At 51.3% G+C, this 25,018-nt stretch overlaps 5 protein-coding genes across 5 annotated transcripts in view; 3 read left to right on the forward strand and 2 right to left on the reverse strand.

Moving 5' to 3' along the window:
• Positions 1 to 211: 211 nt before the first annotated feature.
• On the forward strand, positions 212 to 2,319 carry bys (Bystin). The gene is made up of 7 exons (XM_003747565.1): positions 212 to 461; positions 632 to 791; positions 913 to 1,019; positions 1,109 to 1,324; positions 1,453 to 1,695; positions 1,792 to 2,000; positions 2,088 to 2,319. The coding sequence occupies exons 1-7, from the start codon at positions 318 to 320 to the stop codon at positions 2,302 to 2,304; spliced, it is 1,296 nt and encodes a 431-aa protein (XP_003747613.1). The 5' UTR covers positions 212 to 317; the 3' UTR covers positions 2,305 to 2,319.
• A 4,867-nt stretch (positions 2,320 to 7,186) lies between these two features.
• LOC100902953 (leucine-rich repeat neuronal protein 2) lies at positions 7,187 to 11,367 on the forward strand. The gene is made up of 8 exons (XM_018641169.1): positions 7,187 to 7,375; positions 8,570 to 8,748; positions 8,929 to 9,127; positions 9,243 to 9,468; positions 9,642 to 9,828; positions 9,925 to 10,072; positions 10,179 to 10,385; positions 10,496 to 11,367. The coding sequence occupies exons 2-8, from the start codon at positions 8,571 to 8,573 to the stop codon at positions 10,824 to 10,826; spliced, it is 1,476 nt and encodes a 491-aa protein (XP_018496685.1). The 5' UTR covers positions 7,187 to 7,375; position 8,570; the 3' UTR covers positions 10,827 to 11,367.
• A 116-nt stretch (positions 11,368 to 11,483) lies between these two features.
• Positions 11,484 to 14,249, reverse strand: LOC100901653 (uncharacterized). The gene is made up of 6 exons (XM_018641179.1): positions 14,172 to 14,249; positions 12,763 to 12,944; positions 12,499 to 12,618; positions 12,110 to 12,254; positions 11,762 to 11,914; positions 11,484 to 11,671 (listed from the first exon to the last, which is right to left on the reverse strand). The coding sequence occupies exons 2-5, from the start codon at positions 12,921 to 12,923 to the stop codon at positions 11,762 to 11,764; spliced, it is 579 nt and encodes a 192-aa protein (XP_018496695.1). The 5' UTR covers positions 12,924 to 12,944; positions 14,172 to 14,249; the 3' UTR covers positions 11,484 to 11,671.
• Positions 14,250 to 14,759: 510 nt separating this feature from the next.
• On the reverse strand, positions 14,760 to 17,614 carry LOC100903094 (kynureninase). The gene is made up of 12 exons (XM_003747738.1): positions 17,539 to 17,614; positions 17,317 to 17,454; positions 17,058 to 17,182; positions 16,694 to 16,776; positions 16,562 to 16,623; positions 16,347 to 16,418; positions 16,126 to 16,236; positions 15,914 to 16,024; positions 15,728 to 15,826; positions 15,410 to 15,533; positions 15,010 to 15,311; positions 14,760 to 14,888 (listed from the first exon to the last, which is right to left on the reverse strand). Exons 1-12 carry the CDS (start codon positions 17,542 to 17,544, stop codon positions 14,760 to 14,762), a joined length of 1,362 nt encoding a protein of 453 aa, XP_003747786.1. The 5' UTR covers positions 17,545 to 17,614.
• Positions 17,615 to 19,703: 2,089 nt separating this feature from the next.
• The window catches only part of LOC114828456 (uncharacterized), a 57,221-nt gene continuing 51,906 nt past the window's right edge, over positions 19,704 to 25,018 (forward strand). The window contains exon 1 of the mRNA XM_029112687.1: positions 19,704 to 19,926. Within this exon, the coding sequence (XP_028968520.1) occupies positions 19,704 to 19,926 (223 nt within the window). The remainder of the gene's footprint in view (positions 19,927 to 25,018) is intronic.

Genomic DNA, 25,018 nt, shown 5'->3' on the forward strand with positions numbered 1-25,018 from the left:
GTGCTACCTCATGGAAACCGAATCTCGACCCCCGAAAGTCAATTCCTCTCCCGATTCCTGCGACACTATCAGAGAGGCGCCCCTCGTTACATTCATCGTCATGATATTTCAGTCAAAATCACTCAAGATGACTGAATAGCTAACGGCCCCATCGAATGACGACCGCCGAAATTCGAATTCTGCTCTCTCTCATCCCGTCCGGGATCACGTGGTTTTGTTTACACCACCAGCTGCACGTGTGTGGGTGCGCCTCAACCGTGCTCCTCAATCTCAATAGGCTCACTTACTTGTCGAGTTTTAGTGAATTCCTTTGCACAATGGGCAAGGCTGACAGGATAGTAGTGACCAAGCGAGTCCGCCATGCTCCTCTGGCCGATCAGATGGAGTCCGACGAAGTTGTCACCGGTTCAGGACGGACGAAGAACCGCCGGAAAAAGGACTCCGACGTTACCAACGATGAGGTATGCCGCTTTAAGCTCGATAGCTAAGGGGAAAGAAATGGACTGCTGGAAGGGGCTCTACGTGAATTCCTCAGCGATAGAGAGGGCTGCGAGGTCTCGTAACGACTGCAGGAGTTCCGTCCCAGCCAATCCTCTACGGATTCGAACTACGCATTGTTCGATTTTTGCAGTATGTGGGATCACGGCTCAGTAAGAACATATTAGCGCAAGCCCGGCAGCAGCAGCAAGCTCTAGAAGAGTCTCATGAAACTCCTGAAGACTCCGACCGAGGACGGAGATCCCATAAGCGAGATCGGATGCAGACTTCAACATTAGCATCCGATTCTGAAGGTGAAGCTCACTCTCTTATGAACCTTCCCTTGCGACTCGCTGGATCGTAGTTCTGCGATTCTCTCTGCGATCGAGAGGTCCTCATTACGGGGTCATGATGACGATTCCCATTTATCCCCAGGGGAGGACTTCGAGGAGAGCCAGGAGCGCCAAGAGTACGATGCGGAGAACTTCGAGATAGATGAAGATGCGGCCCGACAAATGGAGCTGTTTATGAACATGAAACAAGTGAGGCCGATGCTTATGCGTATTCTCGATCCCTTGTCCGTCTGCCGATCTCATGAGAGCCATTCATTCACCCCGTTCTTTACTTGCAGGAACAGCGAAAAACCTTAGCCGATATAATCATGGAGAGACTCGCCGCTAAATCGAGTGAGATAAAAACTCAGTTCTCTGACGGCGCTCACGTCGAAGATATGGATCCGAAGGTGGCGGAAATGTACGACGGTGTGAGGGTATTCCTATCCAGATACCGCGCCGGCAAGCTACCGAAAGCATTCAAGATCATACCTTCACTCCAGAATTGGGAACAGGTTAGTACATAGCGCGACAGGTGCAGGATATGAAATCGACATCAGGATGAATCCGAAGGGCTCTCGATCTACTGGTGCAGAATGTACTCAAGCTAAAAGGGAAAGTAATTACTGTTTCCCCTATCTAGGTTCTGTTCTTGACGGATCCAGACAATTGGACGGCGGCCTCGGTATACCAAGCCACGCGGCTTTTCGCATCGAACCTCAAAGAACGCATGGCGCAGAGGTTCTACAATCTCGTGCTTCTTCCTCGGGTTCGCGACGACATCGACGAATACAAACGGCTGAACTTCCATTTGTACCAAGCTTTGCGGAAGGCGATTTTCAAGCCCGCGGCTTTCTTCAAGGGGATCATTCTCCCGTTGTGTGAGGTATGGCTAACGATCTCTATCGCTGGTCTATGGAATCTTCAAATCAAGAAATTTTTCCCACTCTCTAATTCTGTCGCAATGATGATGGATTTCCAGAGCGGCACGTGCACTTTGCGAGAGGCAATTATCGTGTCGTCGGTGATCACGAGGAATTCAGTACCATATCTTCATGCCTGTGCGTGCATGCTAAGACTCGCTGAGATGGAGTACAGCGGAGCCAATTCCATTTTCCTTCGAGTTCTCATCGACAAGAAGTACACGTTGCCATACCGTGTCGTTGATGCCCTTGTGTATCACTTTCTCAGGTTTGTGAATGCCCGGGCTCGGTTGATGTCAGATCGTTTATTCCGTTAATCACCGATCTCGCCCATAAGCTGGAATTTCTTCCACAGATTTGAGAACGATCGGCGGGAGCTACCTGTTTTATGGCATCAGTGTTTTTTGACCTTCGCTCAGAGATACAAGCAGGACGTTTCGGAGGAGCAGAAGGAAGCTCTGCTGAAGCTGCTGAAGGTTCATAATCACCCGCAGATCACCAATGATATTCGATACGAGCTGAACAACTCGACTTGTCGAGAAAGCTCCTATCAAGCTGAGTCCATGGAGTAAAATAAATGGGATAAAGAGTTGAGAAGAGGTCTAGTCTCGTGAACGAAATTCCAGTGGTCGATCTTGATCGGGTTATGAGCTCAGTCCGCTGGGAGCGCGGGTTGTGTTTGCGCGCCTCTAGAAGGGTTCTTCAGTGTGATCAGTTTCAGTTCCAATCGGATTGGAGGCTGTTCGGTCTCGGATAGGAGTTGCCATTCAGCACGTAATTCTTAGTGCTGATATGATCCCTCTGCTCTGACGGAGATCGGGTATTCTACCAGGTGGAGCCGCACCGTGCGGCATTCTCTCATCCTCCACCTCAAGCTCGGAGTTCCGCTATCCATGACACGGGCTGTCCCGATTCATGTTTTATTTGGTAGTGCCTCCGAAATGCGGCTATACAATACTGGAGGATGATTGGCTTGCTCACCCGCTCCGTTGGATATCCGCCTTCGTGACTGCTGCAAGCTTGCATTCCTCCGACTCCGGGTCCATGTTGCTCGTATGGAGGACTTCATCCCTCATCACGATCGGCTTACATCGACGGTTTTGAGAGCCGGCCGGGACCACTTTTCTCGAAGCTAGCGTCTGACGTTCCATGACTCTCCCAAAGATGCTGTCCGACACGTCTCAAAACGGGAGACAGTCGGGCCAGCCGCGATACGCAGGATAATTTAGAGGCTCGGGACCGCGTACTCAGTCAGACTCTCTGAATGTCTGAACTGTGAATGTTCCTGGAATCTATATTTGCCTCCCTTCCCATCTCGATATGCTTGTTCACAACCGCCTTGACCCTCTCTCGGTGAGCCAGGAATGTTCTCGAGCTCCCCCCCCTGGATGAATCTTATTCGGAAGTATGATGAGTGAGAGATTTTAGGATGATTCAATCCTTCATCAGGTTTCCCTCGACAAATCCCGCCGCTCGGGAAAGGAGTGTTTAATCATTGCCATACTTCTCGATGCGCGGAGTTCTTTCCAAACACACAAAAGGATGTCATTCCATCTCCGACTGAGCGCGTTGAGGTGCAAATAGCGCGACGCCTCGTGTAGAATCTGGGAGCGTGATTATGGCGTTAAGAGGAGATACAGTTTCCCCAATGAACAGGCGGAAACGTCGGATGTGAGGAGCACTGCAAGTTTTCCTGTTGAGCAGCGGAGCAATCGAGTCATAAGAAATCATTTAGATTAGTGTTAGTATAGGGCCCCTTATTCGAATCGGCTGCGTGAACTCCGCTATGTTCGGCTCACTTCTGTTCGGCCGATTTGCCCTCCTCCAAAGCTCCTCTTTAGCTGCCGCCGCAGCTGCCGCTGCTGTCCATAGTCCAGTTCGGACGGCAATCCTCGTGTAGTTCACCCGAGTCCGAATAGCCGAGTCTTGCTCGCTGTCATGGAAACGCTCGGTCTCCGATTCGACAAATGAGCGCTGTGGAACAACAGTCATAACTGTCTGCGATTCGCGTAAGTTATTTCCTCTCTTTTTTTTCTGACAATCTCATCGATGGCTCGAGACCCGTGTCAAAGGTTCCCTATCTACGTTCACTGCTTTCTCGAGTAGCCTGATCCCTTTTCTCTCCGACGGAATCGCTGTAACACGCAACCGCAGCTGGCATTTGGGCCAGGCTCCTCGACCACAAGTCGCGAACCCTGAAAGACGTCGATTCCTCCTCCCATGATTTGTGGGCTTCAGTGTCAATGATGAAAGCAAGAGTTTTTCTCGGGGATCCAGAGTGGCCCGGAGCCATCTCCGAGCATCAAAGTATCCTAAAACTTAAAGGACAATTTTATTATACTGTCATTTGACAATTTTCCATAAAATCTGTCTCTCGGTTCAATTTTTTGCATTTTCAAGATCGATTCCATGTGCAGAGGGCCAAGTCCTTATTTTTGATTATTCATGATTCCGGACCCTCACTCACGACAGTCTGTAGCGGGTCAGGCTGCATTTAGTCGTCGCTCCAATCTGAGGAGCCCGGAAAGAGCCAGCTAGATGACTCGAATCTTAAGGTCCGCATTTCCTTGAGGCAAGTCACCTTCCTCGCAAACAGGCTCAAGAGGCGAGGGTATGGTCTCTGTCGAGTTGTAAAGCGATAGCGGTGGAAAAATCGCCTCCAACGTCGACATTTCGCTATCCCCGCGCTTACGGAGGGAGGAAAAATCGAGTCTTGCGCGGGCATAACACGGGTGAGTTCCGGAACCCCGGTGGAGGACTACGCCTACAAGATCAGAGGAGGAGGTTTCTCTGCTCGAGAATTCACCGCTAGCTAAAAGTAAGGATCCTCCGTACGATGTTTCGGATAGGGAATTTATCAGAGCCTCTGGTTAGACTCGATTGTCGAGAGAATGGAGCGCCGACTCTTCCAGAGAACTGGACACCCTTCCGACTTCGAGCTCCGCTCGAGCCTCCGGCCTTTTTTATTTGAGGATCGCTGGAAATACAATCACTTGTGGCGTTCTGTCGTGAACGCTACTCGTGCCTGAGTAGGAGTAGTCTGTGCCTCGTCCCGTGGAATCTGCAGGGCCTGAGGAAACGGGGAGACTCTGCCGAAAAGGGAATTCTCGGTGGAGACAGCTCGCTCACTCATGGTTCAGGGACTCAGGGAATCGGTCTGCTCCCTCGGTCTGTTTGCGTCATCTCACGAACTGTCATCAGATACGGCGGAAACAGGGCATGGATTTTGCCGTGTGGAAGCTGCTCCATTAATAAGCCTTAGGCCGAGTTTCCGCAAGGGAGTATATCTCCAAGAATTCTTACTCGTTTCAGCAGCTCGGTGTCGTCATTCGCAAGCTCCGATTGATATGCTAAGCATGGCCAATTTGAGCGCGTGGGAGCACTGTATCAAAAACACTTCGTTCGCTCGAGTGGTGCTCTTGTTCGGCGGCACTCATCAACGCGGTAAACTGACGAGCCATCGACCAACAGAGTGGATGTACAAGCGAGTTAGTCTCAAGGAATTCACGTGACCATCTTACAGCCCATCAATTCTCACAATCAGTGGTCGACTTGCTGTTTATTTCCTCTCCTTGCTGAGCATTCATACCGGGTTGGAAATCATGCCGATTTGCGGCGTGGCTCCCATGAATATTGCTCATTCCGCGAGGAGCAGCAAGAGGACAAAAAAACACCGGCTGCCAGTGATCGCTTTTCGGCGCAAAACAAATGGGTGGACTGCGGCAACAATAAAAAGTCTGGACGCTGCTCGAACATTACTGGCGAATGAGCTTCTCCCGCGCCCAGCGAGGCGCCGATTTTTGCTGCAAATTCCGCAGTCATGACAAAGCAAAATTCGCCTCATGGCTCATTCAGCACCAGGTGGCGACGAAGTGGTCGTGGTGCCGTCACTCAAGCCGAGTTTGTCGAAAAGGCGTTGGTGACGTTGACATCGACCAAGCGATCGAGTCGCAAAGCTCATTCCGTGTTTACAATAGCACCGGTTGACAGTCCTGACAGCTTCCACGGGACGGTCGGGCCAAACCGAACGGCCACTCATCTTGCAATAATCTCGTACCCGGTTTGGGCAGGTGCCATTCCGCGTCGATCGTTATCGATCGCAATTGCCCGTGTGACTGCTGACTAATGATTCGTCTGATTACCAGAATCTGATCTCTTGTCGGAAGCCACCTCCTAATCAGCCGAACGTGGAGTCTGATGCGAAGTGTCCATTCTAAACTCTCAGACCTTGGGTATCAAAGCAGGCTTCGAGAGTGTACGTATATCGAACCCTGACGAGACAAATCACGATCGGCAGTCACCGAGATCATTGAATAGGAACCGAAATCAACATTCTGTGTTTGAATCGAAAGGACCGACAAGACGCAACTCAAGTGTCAATCAGCCAGAGCAGGCGACTCGCTAACCAAATATTCTCACTCGGTCCGACAACTCCCATCAGTCACGAGGGGAATCGAGGAGAAAAAGTCTGTTCCGTCGCCTCGAGTGCTTCCTTGCCGCCAAAAGCATAATGGAATTCAAGCAGAATGCGACCCGCGGACAACTCCGTTTCTTACTCATGACTTTGGCACTTGGCTTTCTACCAAAGTCACTCATTGCGAGCGGGCGAAAAGCGAGATAGGTGTTTTTATAGCTCAAAAGCAAGTTAGGGAGATTTTTTCCCCCGTCGATCAAATTCGAAGCAGAGACTCTGATCTCTGCCGCTCACGATGGACCAAGTTTCTTTTCGTACTGATCGAGCCTAAATGAGGCTCTATCGATGGATTGACGCTTTCAATTTGTCGGATCGAGGCATCATCGGACCAATATATCCGAGTGCTGTTCTTAATCGACCGAAGACTCGGATCAGTGGCCGACGATGGGGGAATCGATTGATCTCTCGAGGAATAAGGCGAAAGTGAATCGCTCTCTCTAAATTCGGGGCTGACAAGGGTTACACCTGGGAGAAAGAAAGCGATGCTCATCATCCCTCTTCATTCAGGCGAGTAGCCGATCTGCTGGCGATTCAATTGAGAGCAGCTCTCAGTAGTGTATGACTGTCGTTCTCGAACGCGACTACTTTCGCCCGGTGAATCGCTAACTCAGCGCGATATTTTCTCGCCGGCTCCTCGTTTTCCCTCTCTGCCGCTTCCGCCAAGGACGCGAATCGACGTCGGATGCCGTCTGCGAAGTCGCTGTGCGAAGAGCGTTGACTGGGCGGACACGGCGGCTGCGAACTGAAGCGAAGAGCTTGGCGCAACAAACGCTCACCCAGACCGTCGACGGACGGGCGAACGAGCGAACGAACGAGCCGCTGAAGCAGTCGTTCTTGTTTTCGAGTGATCCGGTGGAAATCATGGTCTGAGTGATAGCGAGCCCCAGTGTTCAATGTGCGTTTCCCGGAATCCGCTCGGATTCTAGAGCTTACGGGGGATTTCTGTGGAGTGAGATCGATTCATTGCTGCGAGGCGCGAATTTCGGGATTGCACCACACCGGTAGTCCCGGAGTAGCCCTCGCGACCGCCTGTCGTGTTTCCAGCTCAACGATGAAGTCAGGAGCGACCGCAGAACTTTAGATTTGAGAATTGCTTCAGCGAAAACTCACAAAATAGAGAAATTCCTCCAACTTCAATATCATTCGAACGCGCCGTCCGAGAGGAGAAGGCAAGTTGTGACAATGATTCGCGTTACTTACTCAACAACTCAAGCTTGGTCGATCGCCCTTTTCTCGGGATTCGATTCATTACTGGGGTCACAACCTCGGAGTGCGACCAAGCGGGATGTTCCGCGGGCTTACCCGCTGGTATGAGAGAGCACTGGTAACTACTATGGAATTTGGGCGGGCAGCACCGTCGAGCTCGCCGAAAGGGGCGTGGTTGCGGATTCTTGAACCCCATCCCTGCTTGCGGTGGCATGATATGAGGAGGTGTCCTTAAGTCACGTGCTCTGTGGGAGTATCCCATTAGATGTATGCTTAAATAATTTCTCATCGCAATCATTCGTTTCGCGGGTGTGGTCCATCCACGTGATAGCTGGCGGCGCGGCGCCGGGCACTGTTATTGCTCAGAGATCGTTATTTGCCCAGATCAGATTTTTACAAACGGGACCATTCACGGGTGCTCGGGGCGCTGATCCATTCGGCATCGATCGCGAATTATGTCGAGATATCGCTTGACTCCCCACAAACAGGACTTATCTCCGCACGAGTTCCGGCGTCAGAGCGCCGAGAAGTGCCTTATCTGTGTTATGCTCAAACAGAAAAATTCACGGATTAGATCGCCTGATTGGGTACTCGGGGATTCGACGGGATGCACGCACAGGATGCTCGATACGATGTATACAAAATGTACTACGATCAGAGAGAAAAATTGAGAAACAGAAAATCTCACTCAGTACAATCACGAACGTGATAATTCACGGTCTAATGAATGGTTGGCAATCGCTCTGTACCACCGGCTGGAACGAAATAATACAAAGTCAAGGTCACGTCACCAAAATGCTTCTGTCAGAAACACGCCCCAGAAAGATCTTTGTGATGGGTCCTGGTAGGTTATCTGGAGGAGCCAGATCTGTGATAGATTCTGAGCGACTCGTGAGGGATGAATATCTGCGTTGGAAATTGCTGAAGCAGCTCCTCAGCCCTTTCGCGGGGGTGATTTATCCACGAGCGTAGCGATTCTTCCCGTGTCATCAATGCCTTAGCACGTAGGGCCGACTGACGCCACCGTTCTGATTTCAGTTATGCTCCTCCCAGAGAATGGAACACCGTGGTCTGACCTTGGTCTTCCAATCTTCAAGTACCGAGTAGTCATAGCCGTAGCTGCTCGTTTGCTAACCAACAGTCCTACTTTGTTCCAGAATGATGCTTTGCCCGTTGGTCATATCGGTGTGTTTGGGGCTGAGTACTCCGGTGTATTCGACCGTTGATTTCGCTCCCTTGGAAACGAAAGCTTCAACGACCAAAGAAACGACAGAACTCACGTCGAGCACGATCTGCTCTCGTTGTACATGTATTCAGCGCGAAATCGTCTGTCGTGGTGAGAAACCGGTAGAAGTGATTGGATAGTAATTGCAATCGATATGAATCAAGGCCCATTTGAATCGCTGGAAGTGGTTCGTACTGCGCACCATGATCACTCAGTGTCTCCAGATGAGCCTCACTCCTCCTGACATTATACCACTTATCTCGACTTTAATTGCCCCATTACCCATTACAGGGAGGCCGAAACTGATGGACCTGGCGAATCTCCAGATTCCGGCCAACTACAATAAGCTTGTCCTCTCGTCCAACCAGCTCACCCGACTTCACCCTGACAGCTTTAAATCCGGCATTGATCTTACTGAAATCGACCTCACCTACAATGAGATCGGCTTCATCGCCGGCAACAGCTTCCAGCCGTTCAAGAACTTGACGACGTGAGGAACATTGAATTTGGTTTTCCGCGGCATTTCGACTTCCGCTCGTTGACTAAGAATCTCTCGCGGATTTCATCGCCGGACATACATGCGGAGCTTCGTTAAATTATTGCAGGTTATGCCTGGCGCACAATAACTTGGTCACGCTGGAGGATGACAGTTTCGCCGGCCTCGAGAAACTTCAGAAACTCGACATTTCGCACAACAGATTCAAGATCTTGAACCCGGCGTATTTTGAAAAACTTGTGAATCTTCAATTCCTGATCCTTGACTCAAACGCTTTGGTTCATCTCCACGGCTCGATCTTCAAGAATAACATCAAACTCACCCACTTGTTCATGGTCAGTTCCGAGCCGACTCAGATCGACTCTTGCGGCGTCGAGGGATTAATATTCAAATACTCAAAATAGCAAGATTCGTATCCCGTTCGAAGGGATGTCTCGCGAGATCTCTCTCCCCTATGTCAGACAATGGTTGTCAGTAGCTGGATAATTTCTATTCGCTTTTCCGACAGAACAAGATAAGCGCCTCTCAACTAGAAGACGACATCTTCCAATACACTCGAAACCTAAGGGTGCTCCATCTGGAAGACAATTTCCTGGAAGATGTTCCCCGGAAGGCGCTCGCGAAGCTGCCCTTGCTCGAGGTTCTCTATCTGAGCGGGAACCCAATCCACGTCATTTCGGCGATGGCATTCCCTAGTGAGTTCTGGCAGCAGCCGTGAGGCCATGTGTCTACTAGAGCACTGTATGTGATCATCGAGAAATATTGCTCATGTTGATGAAAATCCATTGCAGAACTTCCGAATCTGCAAACACTAGTCCTGGATGGCATGTACAATCTGGGATTGATTGACATTTACGGCTTCACGGATCTGCCACTTTTGAGAAACTTGAAGATACAGCATTGTACGAACCTGGTCTATATCGACCCGCAAGCTTTCAAGTGAGTTCCCGAAACGTCCTCTTGTGGGTCATGCATTCGACGTTTCGGATAAGATTACGCTTCGCTCGGAACTTGGCCCTCTCCTAATTAGTGCTCCCGTTCCTAGCCTCGACATACAGAAAGAGCACTCGAGATACCCGCAACTGAAACATTTCGTTCTCCACGACACGAGTGTAACGACCCTCAGTGAAAAACTGCTCAACTGGGACGATCTTGAAGACCTCGACATCTCTGGAAATCATTTCCATTGTAATTGCAATCTGAGTTGGATAATCGACGTGGTTCGGAAGAACGACGTTAACAACAATATCAAGTGAGTTGCCTTCCCCTCTGTTCGAGTTCATATAACTAGCCAATCTGGTGCTGAGAATCAAAGACAGGGAGAAGAAAAACCGTCGCCTAACTTCAGTCCGTCCTTCGCAGATGCCATAGTCCGGAAGCTCTCGCCGACCGGGTTATTGGACGCATTCAGCCCAAAGAAATGATATGTGATAATTACCACCCGATGAAGGACGATGGAGAGTCGGCACCGTATCACGAGCGTGCTCCTGTCATTCCGGAATCACGAAGGTTCTCCCTGCTGCATCTGTCCGTGATCGTGATGCTCAGCGTAACCATCGCGCTCAGTGTGCTCCTCGTGCTCTCGATACGGCGACGGGGCTTCATCTACAGGAAATTAGGCGGCAAGCCTGCCCCGATGACTTATGCCGGGGGCGAGAATGTCCTCTACATGCGAACGACTATCGACTGCTAGGACCCTAGCTCGTGCTCATTCTCTTCCCGAAATCGAAAGTTCCGATCTTGGATCATGGAGTCGGATGCGACGGGAAGAGCGCTCGACCTGCTCCAGGAGCTATCATGCCATCTGATCACTGGAACAATTACACCCATTGATATTTGTTTCTCTTTCGGCACCTACATCCGACACGTTTATCGTCACTTCTCCGAAATGACGTGAGCCATTGGGAATGAGGAGAGTTTCCCAAATAATGTCGGTCACAAGAAGCGCTTAGTGTTGTCGCAAAGTTCCCATTCGCTCACATGCGGCAAGAAGAAGAAATGCTTGTAACTATTGATCCACTGGGCACGTTAAGCAGACCGTTGGAGGGGAATTTTAAGGACAAAAAATGTAGATTCTGATTCGGAAGTCGATGGTTGTACAGTCCGCCGTTGATCCTCAGCGAGTCTCCGGAATTTGTAAAAAGATAGGAACTATTTATATAAGTGGAATAAGGGCTCTTACCTCGCTGGTTCGCCCCGCCTCACAGTGATGAATAAAACCCCGAACGTGAAAACTCGAGGTAGTGCTGATTGATGATCTGTCGTACTCTGGTGGAGATGAATTTGGAATCGTGTACTGGTATCAATAGACTGCCGGTATGCAGACAGAAAGAAAAGATCCCGGAGATTCTGATGCGATCTCTGGATGTAGGTTTCGACCTCTGTTTTTTTCCAATTTTTTTATTGAACATGCATAAATTCACAATGAATATTTCCCCTCGCGTAGGATGGAGGGGTATGGCAAACACGGTCACGACTCGCAACACTGTCTGAGCCCCAAAGAAAGTTGGATTCTCGACCGACGCATCCCGGAATTACCTTGAAAAATCACAGGATAGCCGTAAGCTGTGCTAGGGAGCGGCACTTTACTCTCACTCAGATATCATGGCTCACGTAACACCGGCTCACCTAATAGAATAACTGGTACACGGCAGGAGGTCGAGTGAATAGTCTGTGGTGCGGGATCTGAGGAGGCGCTCCGCTCTTGTTGTAGAAAGAGCGGATTCGGTGACGGCCTTCCTCGTCACGTTCGTGCTGCCATAACTCGTGCATGAAGCGGAGCTGGAAAAGAGGATTCGTGCCTGAACCGACCGATCGCAGCCGGAGGTTTCTTGGTTCCACTCGATACGGGCTCGGGTCAACTACGTCTTTCGGAAACGGATTTCGGACAATATTCCGGTACTTTCTCACAGAAGGGAGGGTCACCAAGGGCGGGAGAATTCCGGAAATAAGTATGTATTAGTCAGTGCATATTACCCTTCGGTTTTCCATGAATTTTCCGTGCGCCGCATGCTGGGAGTGCAGTTTCACTGGTTCGATGGGGTACATCCTCCGGGAGAAGGGCACATCGTTCAGGTGGTATCCGCGAACGGAATGGAGGGGCATGTAATTCGGGGAATGCCTACGAGCAGAAACCATGATTCTAAGAAAGGTGTCTCACGACATGTATCGCACCGAGCATTCTACCGAATTCGCGATGATTACGTTTTCTCGCATGCACCTCCTAAGAATAGCGGAGCAGCCCCATTGAATAGATGATCTCATCATCTACGACACCGTTCCGTTCCGAATCTCGAATGAGTACACCATTCGTAACCGGTGACAGTAAAAACCATTCGGACATTATAGAAACTGAGTCGGCTCACCATCCCACGAGCCTGTCGTGCACGTCGCTCTTGTGTCGGAGTCTATCTCTCACGAGTCGAGACGAGGTCTTCGAGTAGATATCGTCGTGGAGACGCATGTCATCGCGGAACACGTTGAATCTTTGCGTCAATTGATCGCATTTGAATATTATTCAGATCCCCGAGATATTTCCCAGGGTCTGTGTCAGCACTTAGGCTCGTATAATTCCGAATATATGCTTCGAAATACGCCGAGGTATGTGAGGTATGTGCGCCCATATGTACCTGTCTGGATAGCTGTAGCCATACGATGAAGTCGACGAAGAGCAGTAAGCTGGACGACCCCGTCTGATATTCAAATCGGTGATAGCATCTGTGTACAATGCACTGCCGATCAGGTAGTTCCGGTGGTAAATGCGAGGCAGGAAGCGCGGTCGGCCGTACATCGTGTGATTTGTTCTACGTCCCTGAAAAGTCGAATTCGGACTTCACGCCCAGGCCACTCGCCCTCCGATTGTCCACGTGCAGACAAAAGTGAAAAACATTGTACGAGTCGCGTGTGATGAAGCGGCGTTTTTGGCAAAGTCGCCTCTTTCGATCTCGCAGTGGCCAAAGTATCGGATAAGGTATCCCAAGCCAGGCTGAGCGCTAGTGTGCTAGTCTGAGGTATATTCGTCGAGATGGCGACCACCACGATCTCGGTGTGCGCACTGCCCCCTGGCAAGCTGCCATTGCGGTAACTGTTGGACTTCACGCTAATGTCAGGACCATCTCCTGTCTGCCAGGGAGGGCTCGGCAGAGCCAGCCAGCCAGCAAGGGCCTCTGAGAGATTATTTTATTCGCAGGAAAAAGTTATCTAGGCTCGACGTGAGACAGGTGGTGTGACAGACCTCTCATCCGGAGGGAGGAGCTTAAGAGACATGCCCTCATGCATCCATGGGCTCCCAGTAAACCATATAGCTCTCAATCACTCAAGATTCCATAATATTTTGGAACGTGTACCGCATTTCTCACTTCGGAAATGGTTCATGACAGGTCCTGGCGTGCTATCGGGGTGAATTCCGCCGGTCGGAACGATGTTTTCCGTACGAAGCGGCGAATTCCTTCGCGCTTAGTTTCGCCGCTCAAATTCGCACTCAATAGGGAAATAGAAGAGGCGTTCGAGAGTTTGGACCTATTCGGCCTCGACCTGCTGACTAGCTCGTACCGTGTCTCACGGTGCTGCTGCCGCTACTGCCGCTGCTCTCGAGATCAGCCTTTGTTCCGGAAATGATTTTCAACACTGGGGTCGGCGACGCGACCAATGTGATTACTGCATTCAAATAAAAGCCTCAATGAGCTTCTGGTGCTCCCACAATCAGACAAGTAACGCTCGACGCGTCCTGACCGGTCAGCAGTTCTCAGAATAATTATCCGTCTCGGTTCCGGAGCACCTAGAGCCTAGAGCTTAGAGCTTGCGGGATGAACGGCCCCGCAAAAGAGCCGACCACGGGGAGGATCCCCGCCGAAATCTCCGATGGGAACGAGATCATATCGCAGCCGTCGAACCCAAATTCCACGATCTGCTTGCGAATCCTCGCCCATGAACGACAACTTGATCAGGGATCTGTAGATGGAGCAAACCCATCTTCTGGGAAATCCCTCCGAACACAAAATCTCACTCTCGTACTTCATCGAAATTTAGGACGACTCACCTTCGAACCTGAGAGACTTCCTGAAACCGACGATCAAGAGCAGCTATAGCGCTCTACTGAGTGAGCTGACAGACTCTCTCCTGGTAAGCCAAGGCCACGAGAGTCTCCGGTGCCCTTTCAGATACACTCTCTCCCCCATTTTTAATTCTTCGTCGATCTGTAAACACGGGTACGGATGGTGTCTCAAGATGGAGAGGCGATCTTCCGGAAAGTGCGGAGCCGCGCCACTCCCTCCCGAATCATGCGAGGACTCCGATGCGCGACATGTCTTGACAATGGTTTCGAGAACCCTCATACGAAGCGTCTATCTAGAACATCGACTAATCGTAATGTTCGCCAATCGCCGCCTGCCGACACTGATGAGGAGTCGAAGCACTCGAAAAGTTCCTGCCATCATCAATCCTGGCTCCTCGACAGGGCATCACGTTGAAGACCTTCCACTGTATAGACTCTTTCGGCTGTTTTCCCGAGTGTCTGAAGTAGCTCGACCATGTCATGTGTAATGCATCCGAGATCATTTCTTAGACTTAGGATATTCATTCGATTCAGGAGGTTTCTTTTATTAGTGTCGTTGGTGATCATGGGTCCTCATTCATTAGCGATTCTTGAGTCTGTAGGGATCGAGCCTAGAATCTGAGCGAATCGCCAGACGTCCATGAACGAGTTATACAAAGGACACGGAGTGATCCTGATCACCCCAGGCTGGCGTACGTCACACTGCAAAGGAAAAGTGTTGGGATCGCTAATGTCCTCACGGGATTATGCGAAGCGCCACCCCCCGACAAGAATTTCCGAAAAAAAATCCGGGAACAAAATGGAGTCGCAATATTCCACGCACCACAACGCCTCGTTCCTGGAGTAGACTATGTAGGTTCTCGGGTGCTGACGAGAGCTTCACACACAGCATCGAACCCCGCCGATTTGGATCGCGGGGCGTGATTTGTATCAGAGGAAGACCCGAGGAACTCATTTTTAAAAGTAAATATTCTAAAAACCCCGTCAAAAGCCGCTGCTTGCGGAGACGTTTTCCCTCACACGCTCGGTCGAATATATCCAGTGACGCCATCATCGGAGCGATGAGCACGGGCGGTGCGTTCGAAAGTTTGTACATGTCGGCGGAGTTCGGTACAGGCTCAAAATCTGCATCGATATCTGATATTATTCAAGTTTCCAGATGAGATGTCCTGGCAGAAGCTCAGAGAGAAGACGGAGCAAATCAGAGTCCTACCCTCTCTTACCCCGCTTCATTAGGAATTTCGTCGCAGTATCGTTGCCCCACCATCCATGCACGGCGGGAAGTTTTTTGAGATGGCGTCTGTGGATAAAAGCCGCCCCTGCTCCACCCGCCCCACTGTTGAGATACTGAAGTGCAAAATACCATGCATAAGATGCGGGAATTAGAGGATGGGCATGGAAGGCCTCAAGAGCACGATCCCCCGCGTGAAGATCCCGTGGGAAATCCGTGAACTCGTATGGGCTTCGCTCTTGAGGGCTCAGATGACGTCAGCCGCCGATCACGCGTCCACCCTTGGTAAAGCTCGTTTCCCCCAACGCACCTTATACGAACACCAGACGGCGCAATCGACGTCCCACTCGTGAAGCTTCAAGGTGACGTTTCCGATCGAGTGGGCGGCATCGCACAACACCAGGCAGCCCTGATATGGAGAAATATTTTACGCATCGATTTTATCTATATACACGTTCGTGGTGGAGAGTCTGGTCCTACATGAGATTCGACTGACCTGTTGATGAGCTACCTCCGTGAGCATTCCGATATCGAAAACTTGACCCGTGTAGTATTGGGTAGTCGGGAGTACGACTAGAGCTATTCTGGACCCTTCGCATCTCAAAACCTGAGGAATAAGCCAATCCAGTCTCGCGTGTATGTCCTGCCGACCTCGCCCGGCCAGAGAACCAGCAGTGACGTCAGCCCCCTCCCCCATGTTGAACTAACCTCGACAATGTCTTCCTCGTCGATGATATCGCTATCACCCCGCCCTTCCAACTGGATCAATCCTTCTTCAACACTGTATCCGTGGAGTGCCAATTGAGATTTGACCGCGTACTGGAGAAGGAATCGAAAGATTTTCCCTCTTGGAACTTCCCCGAGTCTGCGACTCTCATACATTTGATTATGCTTGTTTTCGGCCGTATTGCGTATTTGTGCGGACAAACCATATCAGATGGAAAAGCTGCTCCCTCGATGAGAATTTTGTACCTCTCGGATGACGGACGATAGAAGTTCAGCTGGAAACCACACGCGATTCGTTTTTCGTAGCTTGCAGAACGGTTCGCTTAGGACTTGGTTCGTTGAGGAAGAGGTTTGCTCGGTGGAGGGACACAAGTTGCACATCTATGTGGATGATTGATGATATATCTTGTTCTCTCACCATGAGAAGATGTAGATTGACGGTCAATCCGTTCATGATGACCACTTCCTCGGGATGGCATCCTATGAGATCATAATAAATTCAGCTCTCAGTCTCAATACCGATATAAGACTTGAAATGAGCTTGACGCACCGGCTAGTCGAGCCATTTGATTCTTCGGGGAGAGCTCACAATATGCTGCCTTGAGGTATCCGTGAGCGTGATGTTCGACGCCCCTGTAAATGTTCGAGGAACAACCAATTATTCACTGGTATGACGTTTGCTTCTCGCCATCGCCACCCAGGCGGATAATTTATTGTCGCTCGATAGACATGAGAGGTGGATCAGCTGTCCGACGATTTGCCTATTTCAAGAAGAAACTCTCGCCTTGTTGTGAATCAATTCCCTCCCTGTTTTACGGTGCCATTTTCCGGAGTTCGCGCTATGTAGATGGACGGAACTCGACCACAGCTGCTCTGACTGACAGCTCATCACGGCTTCCGGGAAGGGAACTTACATCTGAGCCCAAGATTCCAGAACTCGATTAATATTTGAGGATGCTGATCGCGGCATCAGGCCGAGAGAATGCCCACAGAAGTACACGCATTCCTCATCACTTTTCTCGGCAGTGCAGGGCAGGTCCTGGAATGCACAGGAGAAATGTTAGCTCTCGCGGAAGGCTTGCCTGTCTAACGTACGGCTCGACTTCATCCTGATGCGGGCAAACTTGCGAGAACATATGTATGTCTGTGATGCGAATGCCTCCAGTCTCTCACCTTCATTTTCGGGTAGCGGAACTCTTCCCTGAGATACCTGAGCTCATCAGTTTCATCCATAGCGCGAGCGAACGCCTCAGAGTTCAGAGGATAACCCGTTCTCGACGCGTGACCGCTCAGCTCGGCCAAAAGCTTTTCCTGAATCAGAGCAAGTATCGATTGAGTTCAAGGTGACAGTTTCCTATTTGTGAATTAAAATTCGGATGAGCCTTGGCTACGAACCTCCATCCTGTTCGCAGCTCCTGCACGACGAGATCTGCAAGTGCGATGCCTGCTCAGTCGGCCGTAGACTATGTTCTGCTCTGTCGTTCGGCAGGCTCGAGATCGAATAACGACCCACGTTTGGGATCGATGCCAAGATATTTAAAAGTTTACGATTCCGGCAATCCGCGAGAGCAGTGATGGCCGAGAAGATAAGTTACGCGGTCCGAGACGCTCCAAGAGTTTTGTCAATTGATATCCGCAGTCGAAACTCTCCTGGATTGTCCCCAAGGTCGGAGACGCAGCATCTCGACGTCGACAGACAAGAAGTTGTAAAGCGAGGAAGCACGGGCACAAAAGGGGAATACCTTGAGTGAGGCGGTCTTCAAGGCCGCGCTGTAGCAAATCCGAGCACTGATCATCAGGTCCACAGGTTCAATCTGATTCGTCAGACGGGCTCCATGGAAGGTGCTAAATATCTGCGATCCGGAACTTGCTGCCGCGACGGGCGGCTCGGTGGTAGGCCAAACTGACTGCCCCCTTTTCTGCTTGAGAGACGCTCTGCTTGGAATGCGCGTTTCGGCTATTCGCCACTGCTGCTCGCATGCTGATTCCTCAGTTTCTCCGAGTCGAGACCTCGGTCATGAAGCATATCAGCCCCATCAAGTCGTCCTCGCCAGGATACCGCCCGGCTTGAATGGAGGCAGATACCTCTCCGTTCAGCTCGGAGTCCCGACCTTATGAGAAGTGTTCCACGGAAACAAATTAACCAGAGTAGATTCCACACCGTCAAGGGGGGAAGCGCAAGATCTACGGAGTCAGAAATCCGTCACAGCCGTGGATCAGCGCTGAGTTTTCACTGCACTGGGGGGGGGGAAATATTCAGCTTGTGATCTTCATCATCCTTGTCAGGAATCGTTGTTTCGTGATTGGGATCTTTCTCCGGGGCTCTCTGATACGATCGGCTTCTGTCGGATTCTGAGGAAAATAGGTTATCCGACTTTGATAGAAAACCGGAAAAATCAAGAGAGGCGGAACTTTCTCTACCATCGTTTCCTCTCCATCATATCATACCACAGTAGCACCACGGAAAAGCCAAATTATAGGACCGTCGCCTTACCGCGGAGTGAGTCGAGACCGCGAGTAAGACGAATCACATGGCTCTCGTCGTACAGGAGAGCTGAGCGCACAACTCTCTCGGGACGGTCTGAAAGATCTAGAGCTGACGAATGAGGCTGGAAAGAGGAGATATTGCGTTGAGCTCACGTGTTGCTCATCTCCACGGGGATACCCAACGAATGCGGAAATCCTTCGAGGTCTAGCTATTTAGAAGGATTGCAATCGGATTTCCAGTGATCGGTATCCTTTCTTCGAGCTCCCATACTGGGAAAATTCGTCCCAGGCTGTATACTCCCACCTCCTGAGCTCTCCCCTTTCTGACCGAGACTCTAGGGACGACAGGCAGATCGCTCCGTCTGACAGTGCGGCGCTAGTCAACACCCCCTCTGTTCCGCAGTCCTCTCGGAGCCTTGGAAGACACGGTTCGAAACCGAAAGGAAAGAAAGTTCATCTCCGCAATTCCACCGCACAGAGTATCCGGACTGCCGCGCCATATTGGGTTCTTCCTCTGGCACGAAGGAGGGAGCTGCGGAGCCGGATTGCCCCATGTAGTTCACCGAACCCGCAAGTGGAGTATTGTGAACAGCAAGTCTCGGTTCACCGCTCCGTCCCGCGCGGTATGCAACCGTCACAACTCGAGGGCATCTGCGAAGCTCGGCGCATCCGCTCCTCATGATCAATGCATAAACAAAGTGCGTCATGTGAAAGAGCAGCCGATTTGTTCAATGCCTGAATGGCAGGCAGCGCCGGCTCGAGCTCCCGCTCTGGGCCGTTCTGCAGTGAGACGTACTCGAACCCGGGCATGTCGGCTCTGCGTGCCCCATCCTGGACCAGGAGGATTTTTTTCATCGGGATTTGAGCCGTGAAAAGCACTTCCCGATTCCGATGAATTCATCTACTTCGGAATGGGCGGTGCGTCATGACATGACTCATGACTCTCTGAGCAGGCAGCCGATTTTGAAGAATTCCGCTTCTGCTGCCGAGTGTGCGAGAGGTCTACGGACACTTACTTCCTGGCAGCTAAAATTGTGAGCATCCTCCTACATTCGGAGCGAGTTGTCTCAGTCATGAATCTAAAATGGGTTCTCACGAAAACAGACAAATTCACCTTAGCTCCTCCGTTGTCGAAGGGCCTGTCAGGACTCATCGATGTTCCACACTATGATATCATTGGCTCACGGACAGTCAATCTACAGGTGTATCCTTTGGGTTATCATCTGCAGGATCCCGGTAATCGCAACGCACAGATCGCAAGCCTCGGTCTAGCCCACCGCAACCTCGTGGAACTATGTGAGCATGGGCTGAATGATGCGCACCAGTGCCTATGAAGCTTCCTCTTCCTTTCGTTCACCACACCCAATAGCTGCGTTTCGTCTCAATAATACATGAATTAGCTGAGCACGCGAAATGCCCCGATTCGACATGCCACTTTTTTATATACAGATTCTCCGTCCGAGCAGGCACTCCGCAGAAGTGCGATCGGTGAGCACATAATCTCGGTTAGCTCCGTAGAATTGTTCATAACTTCAGTTCTCTGTCGACGCAGATTATAATCAGTAGATGATAGACAATGCTCCGCCGACCGAAGCCCCCCCATTGCTGATACTCAAGACGTAAACTCGCTCGAAGGCTGCAGGTAATTCGACACCGGGGTCGACCGCGAGCGAGCCATCACATGGTGCATCATGGCAGGGGGCACATAATTTGTTATCGTCACGTCGACTCGCTTCCCGGGAGACCGTGATCGACTGCTCAATACAGATTTATATTGACTCAGCTGTAGTCGGACGTCGGACGACACCGATGAGACCCATGTTTCCCAAGGGGAAGTCACTGGCCACGAGATTCGGAGCAGAGACCTCCCGCCCGAGACAGCGTCTTGGTGCTTCATGCCTATCTGCATGCAGCGTATGAATGGCTGTCTTATAATGATAAGTGTATGTGAGCTCGACGAGACTCTCCCTAGGCAGCCAAAGGTTGATCTGTGACTTCTGGAGAAAGACCACTTAGAGGATCAGGGGAGAGCTGGAACGGGGGATCGAATAAGCCGAAACTTGAACAACAGATCGACTTCTTCCTAGAGATCAGACCCTAGCAGGAGGAATTACGACGCTGAAGGCTGTAGATAAATACGTAGTCGCGAATCTTCAGCGAATCGTCGCGTGCATGGAGCGCCAAACATGGCCCGACGTCCTCCCCTGCCTCCAACGATCTCGGTGTGGGGGCACGGCCCTTGTCGAACGTATAATGCGAATTTCTGCTTCTTTTGAGGGTGAGCTAGGAATATCCTTGCGACCGCGGCATGTTTTGTTCGGGAGGATCTAATTACTTCTGCTTCAAAGGTCCTTTCATTGATCTGAGTCCGCTCCTTCGTACGCCATTTCCTTGCTTGAGACTCTCATCTACCCGGAACTCCGTATTGGCACGATTTTGGCCTCGACGCCAATATGGCGCTTCCAAATACGCGATCCATCGATCACGAGGACTCTCTCCGACGCTCTTGGAATCGCGAACTTCTCTCGAACCGAACCCCTCTCGGTTCGGTTCGAAGTTTACTCGTGCTTTCGGGCATTGCATCCCGCCTCTAACGAGCTTTCCATCTATGGAAGACAATCCTACACCCCACGAAGTTCAGCCCCCGGAAACGACAGGAGCGCTGAATACGTACCAGCATACCCGGAATTCTTCACACTTCGAGACCATTAAGGATGAATGAAATGAACGAGAGCCCTCGGATCTCCTTCTCGAATAGAAGTCTGCGGTCGCGTTGCATTGATTCGATCCCATTGGCAAAATCCTCTTCATGAATGAGTTTTCGCTCTTCGACCTACTACATATATCTAGAAATCCAAGGAGTGGCTTTTCCTAAGCCTCGGCGTGCGGTGCGGTTCAGTTCGAACATCGTTTGATATTTACGTCTCGTTTTCTGAATCTTCCTCCATCAGTGTTCCAGATACGGGATATGCGCGGATGCAAGAGGCGCGAACGACCACTCAGCTCAAGAGGGGTCCGAGTTCGAGGGCTGGAAATTACTCCGCCGATTCGGAAACTGATGGAGGATTCAAGAGACTAAAGGGGTAAACCTCACGCGCGCCGCAACCACCAGATGTGTGGGAGTTCTCCACCGGAGCGTCAGAATTAGGTTCTAATAGTGAGAGTCCCAGGGCGGAAACCGTGAGGGGAACATTAGCTGAAGCCACAGCGAGAGTGATTTGATGAGACTGCCTTCGTTTACTTGCCCTCGCGAACGCGAAGACGTTTGTGAGGAGAAGGGATATATCGTGAGCCCTCTCGGAGCGACGGATGAGTGTTCATCAAAAGATCCAAACGCAGAGACGTTCATTTGCATCTCTGCTGGAACTAGAGGTCACAAACTCAACGTCACACGACCGAGGACGAGTTTTACGCCCCTTGAGTTTCGGTCGAGGGATCGTGGGCGAGTGCTCGCCGGAGCTCGAACGCTAGCGCTCCGGATACTTTAGGCTCACAAAATTTCACAGCGGGAACACTTTCCTCTCTGTCAGGGTAATGGTCTCGAGAATTTCGAAACATCAAACTCGACAGCCTCCACTGATGATCTCGCCAGACTCAGCTGGAGTGCGAATTGAGAGTTCGAGGGAACGCCACCTGTAAGCCTCTCGACGAGAGCCGCAGCAGCAACACCAGCAGCAGCGGCGGCAACGAACAAACACGCTCGGAATCTTCACTCCACTAGCATTGGATCAAATTGGAATACGTTCTCAGCAGGCACGAGAGGAGACCGGCGAGATCAGCGTGACGCTTTGTTTGTTCTTTTTTTCTCTTCTGAGAGAACTTACAGCTGTTGTCTCCGCGAGAATCCTTAGGGCTATGTGAAGTGGCCCCGCTGGGTATCCCACGCAAGTTGTCATGGAGAAACACTACTCAGGAGCTTCTCCATTGTCTGCTCCGAGCTTCCGGCGCAGAAACGGAGCTCATCCGACATCGATCATGCTGCGGAACATTCCAATCCATTCTCGTATATCCGGTTATCTGGAGCTTTGTTCTGGTTGATCTCGGAGTTTCCAGCGGAAGAAGAGGGAGGAATAAGAACTCGGAATAATTTACCGGTCCCCCGAGAGAAGACCCCGCTGCATGGTCGAGAGGCGACGGCGGGAACTTTTATGGAGTCCTCGATAACAAAGCACCGGAATCGCATGAAATTCCACGAGATGACGTGGAAAAGTACCTAGAGGACCGCATCGGGTGTCTCTCACGAACAGCTGGCTGGATTTCCTCCGCTTCAACATTTATGTGCATATGAATGAAGCGGACGTCATTCGGTGCCGGATCGCTCCCACACATTTCCAATTTTTACAAGCAAACACATACTGACCGAGTCCCTATTCTCGTCAATATCCGCCGTCGTCGCCGCAACACCAGCGGCCATCGCCATCGTAACCGTGCGGGCTCCCGCAGAAATACGTTACTATCCTTCACTTTATCCGCCATCATTATTCTTATGTTATTATCATTATTATCGTTATTCTCATTATTACCGAAAGACCAGCGATGTTCGATGAGTCGATTGTATAACCGGTTCGCGCCGTCCGGGGGTAGCAGAGGGGCAGGAATTGGAAAAGAGGGCAAATAGAAACCCGATGGCAGTCGATATCAATCAAGATTTCGTCATCCCTCTCCCGAGGTCGGCTTTCCAAGAGTGTCCGCTACAACATTGGGCTCACTCGAATCGAATACCCGACGCGAGTGGAGCTGCCGCGTCTGCGGAGAGATTCACACAAGTAACCGATGGTCGAATTCGGGACGATGCGATTTTTTCCCGTCGGTAGACTAGCGCGCCATGCGTGATCAGATGTCAGATAGTACTTTGCGGGTTTGAAAAATGGATGAATGAACGAATGAATGGAAGAAGCGAGAACCAGCCTCTGCATGGTGAAGCGGTCGGACGACCGACCAATCGACCAACCAACTGTTACACTTACACCGTTGTCGAACGATCAGTGAGTCGGCGTATCGGGCAGCGGAACGACCGACCCGACAAGCGCGAACCGACCATCATCACCGACAACGATACGACAAGCTCCAGAAGCCATCGTCGCATGGAGCGTAAGGAACCCTTCCACGGAAGCAAGAACTCCACCCTCGGTGATTCAAGAGCACGCCATGCTCTCTTCGAAGCTCTCTTATCGTACCAGATAGGGCACTACCGTTACACTTCGATTGAACGACGAACCTCTCGCCCTGAATGCTTCTGTCCGGCCGAAGCGTTTGCTCGCGTCCGGTCGGGAGCTCCTCCCGTCGAATCGGCGAATATAATTCGCTGGATTGACGGGAGAACGTTTTCCTCCCAACATTCGTCACCGTCTAGCGGAACTTCACGGTGCCAGCGGACTGATATTCGTACGACGAGTGTATGTCTGTCGATACCTCGAGGACTCGCTCGGCTCATATCGATCCTGAGCCGCTCGTGGTCACTCCGTCGAACTGAAGCGTTCGGAAAGCTCATCGGAACTCGGTCGATATAAGAGCCCAACACAGACATTCTCCAGGATCGATCAGCGGGCAGTCATCGTTCATCCGACCAGGTCGTGGGAAGGGACCGAGGGATGTCAGTGGAGGAATGTGTTCTGACGTACGTGGAATGGATCTTCCAGATCGCGGAAAATATTGGATAGGCCACGACCTGGGCCCCAAGGCCGACGGCGAGCCTGAGGCACCGCATGCAAAACCTCCGAGCTACAAAAGCGAAAGCTGTCTGTTTGCGACTCGGAATCCCCTGCCTTCCCGACGGCGAGCCTACTTGGACGTCTTCCGAGGAGGCAACGGCGAGAAGAGAAAGTAATTCCGGAAGATCCTCGGAGGCCACAGGTGGCTCCGTCATCGTCTCCATTCCTCCATCTTGCTCAGAAGGAACTGAAGCAAGTCGAGCAGGATCGCACCTCATTCTGTCGCCGAAATATCGCGCCGCCCGCCGTTGAGGATTCATGGGCTGCGATCATATCTTGATGATGGCTTGAATGTCGACTTCATGCGTCGTCCGGGGCATTGCCATCGCGGAGACGACTCTGGACGCAACGGTCCGGCTACGGAATCGCCGAGGTCGCCCACATCGACCGCGCTTCTGGCCATGGGAGTCGGAAGTCGCGGAAAGCAAGAATCATCGGTCGCCCGTCTCAACTGCCATGGGGAAGGGGCAGGCGGGCACGCAGGCAGGCAGGGAGGTCTAGGCAGCGGCACGGCGGCGGTGCTCCTGGTGGTGGCGGACGGTCTGCCGTCTACCTGTACTTTAGTGTGAGCGGGCGGGCGGCTTACGGCGGGGTCCGGGTAGGCGCATGCGCGGGGTCAAGGGGGCGCTGCTGCTGGTGTTGAGGGTTGGCTGGCGGGTTCGGTGTTGTGTTGGTTG

Source organism: Galendromus occidentalis, unplaced genomic scaffold (genome assembly GCF_000255335.2).
Source record: "Galendromus occidentalis unplaced genomic scaffold, Mocc_1.1 scf7180000077524, whole genome shotgun sequence".
Classification (NCBI taxonomy): Eukaryota; Metazoa; Arthropoda; class Arachnida; order Mesostigmata; family Phytoseiidae; genus Galendromus; species Galendromus occidentalis.